We start from the raw sequence: 2,425 nt of genomic DNA on the forward strand, positions 1-2,425 counted from the left end.
TAAAAGAGAAAGGCTACTAAACAAAGGTCAGACATATGGGATCACCTCATCAAATACACTGGACATGGGCAACGAATGTGAAAGTGCAAATATTGTGGTATGTCTTACAAATGTGTACCTAAAGTTAATGGCACAGTACTTATAGATCACACTTGAAGAAATGTTCAAAAAAACCAAACAACAAACATATTAATCCAGGGCCTATGCAAACTCAATTATCTTTCCAATCTTCTGTAAATAAAGATGGAGAGCTCGAGGGAAATGTGAAAAATTGGATTTTTAATTAAGATAAGTGTAGAAAAGCGCTAACTTATATGATAATTGTAGATGAGCTTCCATTTAGATTTGTTGAAGGGGAAGGATTTAAATACTTTTGCTCACAGTTGTCGGAAAAATTTCATGTGCCTTCAAGATTTACTGTTGCTAGGGATTGCTATGAGTTGTTTATGGATGAAATATTGAAATTGAAGACTTTTTTAAAGACCAATTGTAGAAGAGTATGTCTTACAATAGACACATGGACTTTCTTGCAAAAAATCAATTATATGTGTCTAACTGCCCACTTTATTGATAATGACTAGAAACTAAACAAAAGAATATTGAATTTTTGTCAAATATCAAGTCATAAAGGGGAAGCAATTGGTAAGGAAATTGAGAAATCTTGCTTGCATGGGGTATTGAAAATGTCATGACTATTACGGTTGATAATTTAATCTCTAACGATACAACTATTCTTTATTTGAAAAAAAGAATAAGCAATTGGGGGAAAAATGTTTTCAGAGGAGAATTTTTGCATGTATGATTTATTGCTGACATAATGAATTTGGTTGTGAATGATGGTTTAAAAATGGTGAATGATTTTGTACATCGTGTTCGAAATGTAGTAAGGTTTATTAGGTCATCTTGCAATAGAGTTGAAAGGTTTAAAAAATGTGCCGTGGAAGAGAAAATTTCAACTCAAAGTATGTTGTGTCTTGATGTTCTAACTCGATGGAATTCGACTTATTTGATGTTAGACATTGCTGTGAAAGATGTAAATGCTTTTGAGAGATATGATGATGAAGTCCCACATTATAATGATTATTTATGGGATGTGGATGGTTATGGGAAAGGGTTATGGAAACCTGTCAGATGATTCGGATCATGTTCAAAACCTGATAAAACTATTGAAAGGTTTTTTAGACTTTGACTGTTCGTGTTTTTGGCTCATTGTATGTGACTTCCAATGCTTATGTTCTTGAGGTTTCTGATATGGATTGTCTTTTAAAGGAATGGTGTGCTAGTTAGATGATTATTGTAAGAACATGGATATGAAAATGAAAGAAAAGTGTGAGAAATATTGGGGTGATCCTAAAAAGCTCAATGTAATGTTGTTTATCTCTGTTATACTTGATCCTCATTACAAATGGGATTGTGTGGAGTATGGGATTTTTCAAATCTATGAGAATGATGTAGCTTTAAGTGTATGCAACAGAGTCAAGAAAACCTTTAAGGATATGTATGATGAGTACAAGGGGTCACAAGTGACAACTAATTCATCTAGTACTTAGAGTGGGGGTTCAACTTCTAGTGGAGTAGATGGTGAGCCTAGTATAGGAAATAAGGGAATAATAAGGGCTAGATACAAAAAACTTAAATCTACAAAATATGATGTGGATGCCAAATCAGAGCTAGATAAGTATTTATATGATGATACGGAGGAGGATGTGGATGATTTTGATATTTTAAAGTGGTGGAAAAATCATGGTACACGATATCCTACTCTTTCTTTTATAGCTCGTGATATATTAGCTATACCTGTTTCTATGGTTGCATCTGAAAGTGCTTTTAGCACTGGAGGTCGAGTACTTGATTCATTTAGGAGTTCATTAACTCCTAAAATAGTAGAAGCTCTTGTTTGTGGTCAGGATTGGCTGCATGCCTCACCCCTTAATGTTGAAGAGCCACCGGAGGATATTGAAAAATTTGAAAGTGGTATGTACGTAGTTATGTCCCTTTTATAGCTATATAATTCAATTGTTTAAGCTTATCATTAATCTTTCATATTAAATAACATATGAATTTCTTTTCTTGTAGATCTTTCCAAGATTAGTTTATCTCCCCCTATAATTGATATAGCATGAGGTTTATTGACAAGAAATTATAGAGGTCGCCTTCATTTAGATTTTTAAACTTGGACATAGAAATTAATTTGATTTCATGTCTGAATTATTTCTTGATTTTCTTGGACTCTGCAGAAAAAATGGCTACGCTATGTACAAGCCCCAGATTTTCATTCATAAGGAGTGTCTCTTCTCGTTAGACTTGATATGGAAAGGGATATTTGGTTGAGATCCCACTCCAATACGTTTCTCCTAAAAGAACAAAAAATGTAAGAGTTTTGATAGGGTGTTTCAAAACCTGGAACAACACAATTTTTTTTTTC

General features: G+C 33.4%; 1 protein-coding gene across 1 annotated transcript; it reads left to right on the forward strand.

Annotated features, from left to right (window-relative positions):
• The first annotated feature begins 847 nt into the window (after nt 1–847).
• On the forward strand, nt 848–2,123 carry LOC145583976 (zinc finger BED domain-containing protein RICESLEEPER 2-like). Its single transcript, XM_081640920.1, has 4 exons — nt 848–1,126; nt 1,284–1,463; nt 1,551–1,974; nt 2,077–2,123. The coding sequence occupies exons 1-4, from the start codon at nt 848–850 to the stop codon at nt 2,121–2,123; spliced, it is 930 nt and encodes a 309-aa protein (XP_081497046.1).
• Nucleotides 2,124–2,425: the final 302 nt, after the last annotated feature.

Source organism: Chenopodium album, chromosome 16 (genome assembly GCF_948465745.1).
Source record: "Chenopodium album chromosome 16, dcCheAlbu1.1, whole genome shotgun sequence".
Taxonomy (NCBI): Eukaryota; Viridiplantae; Streptophyta; class Magnoliopsida; order Caryophyllales; family Amaranthaceae; genus Chenopodium; species Chenopodium album.

Bases quoted from the DNA above. Each gene is read 5' to 3' on its own strand.
- LOC145583976 (XM_081640920.1), top strand. From the start codon at position 848: ATGGTGAATGATTTTGTACATCGTGTTCGAAATGTAGTAAGGTTTATT. The intron at 1,127-1,283 runs GTCAGATGATTC...ATGGTGTGCTAG, and splicing joins GGAAAGGGTTATGGAAACCT to TTAGATGATTATTGTAAGAA. The intron at 1,975-2,076 runs GTATGTACGTAG...CTTTTCTTGTAG, and splicing joins TATTGAAAAATTTGAAAGTG to ATCTTTCCAAGATTAGTTTA.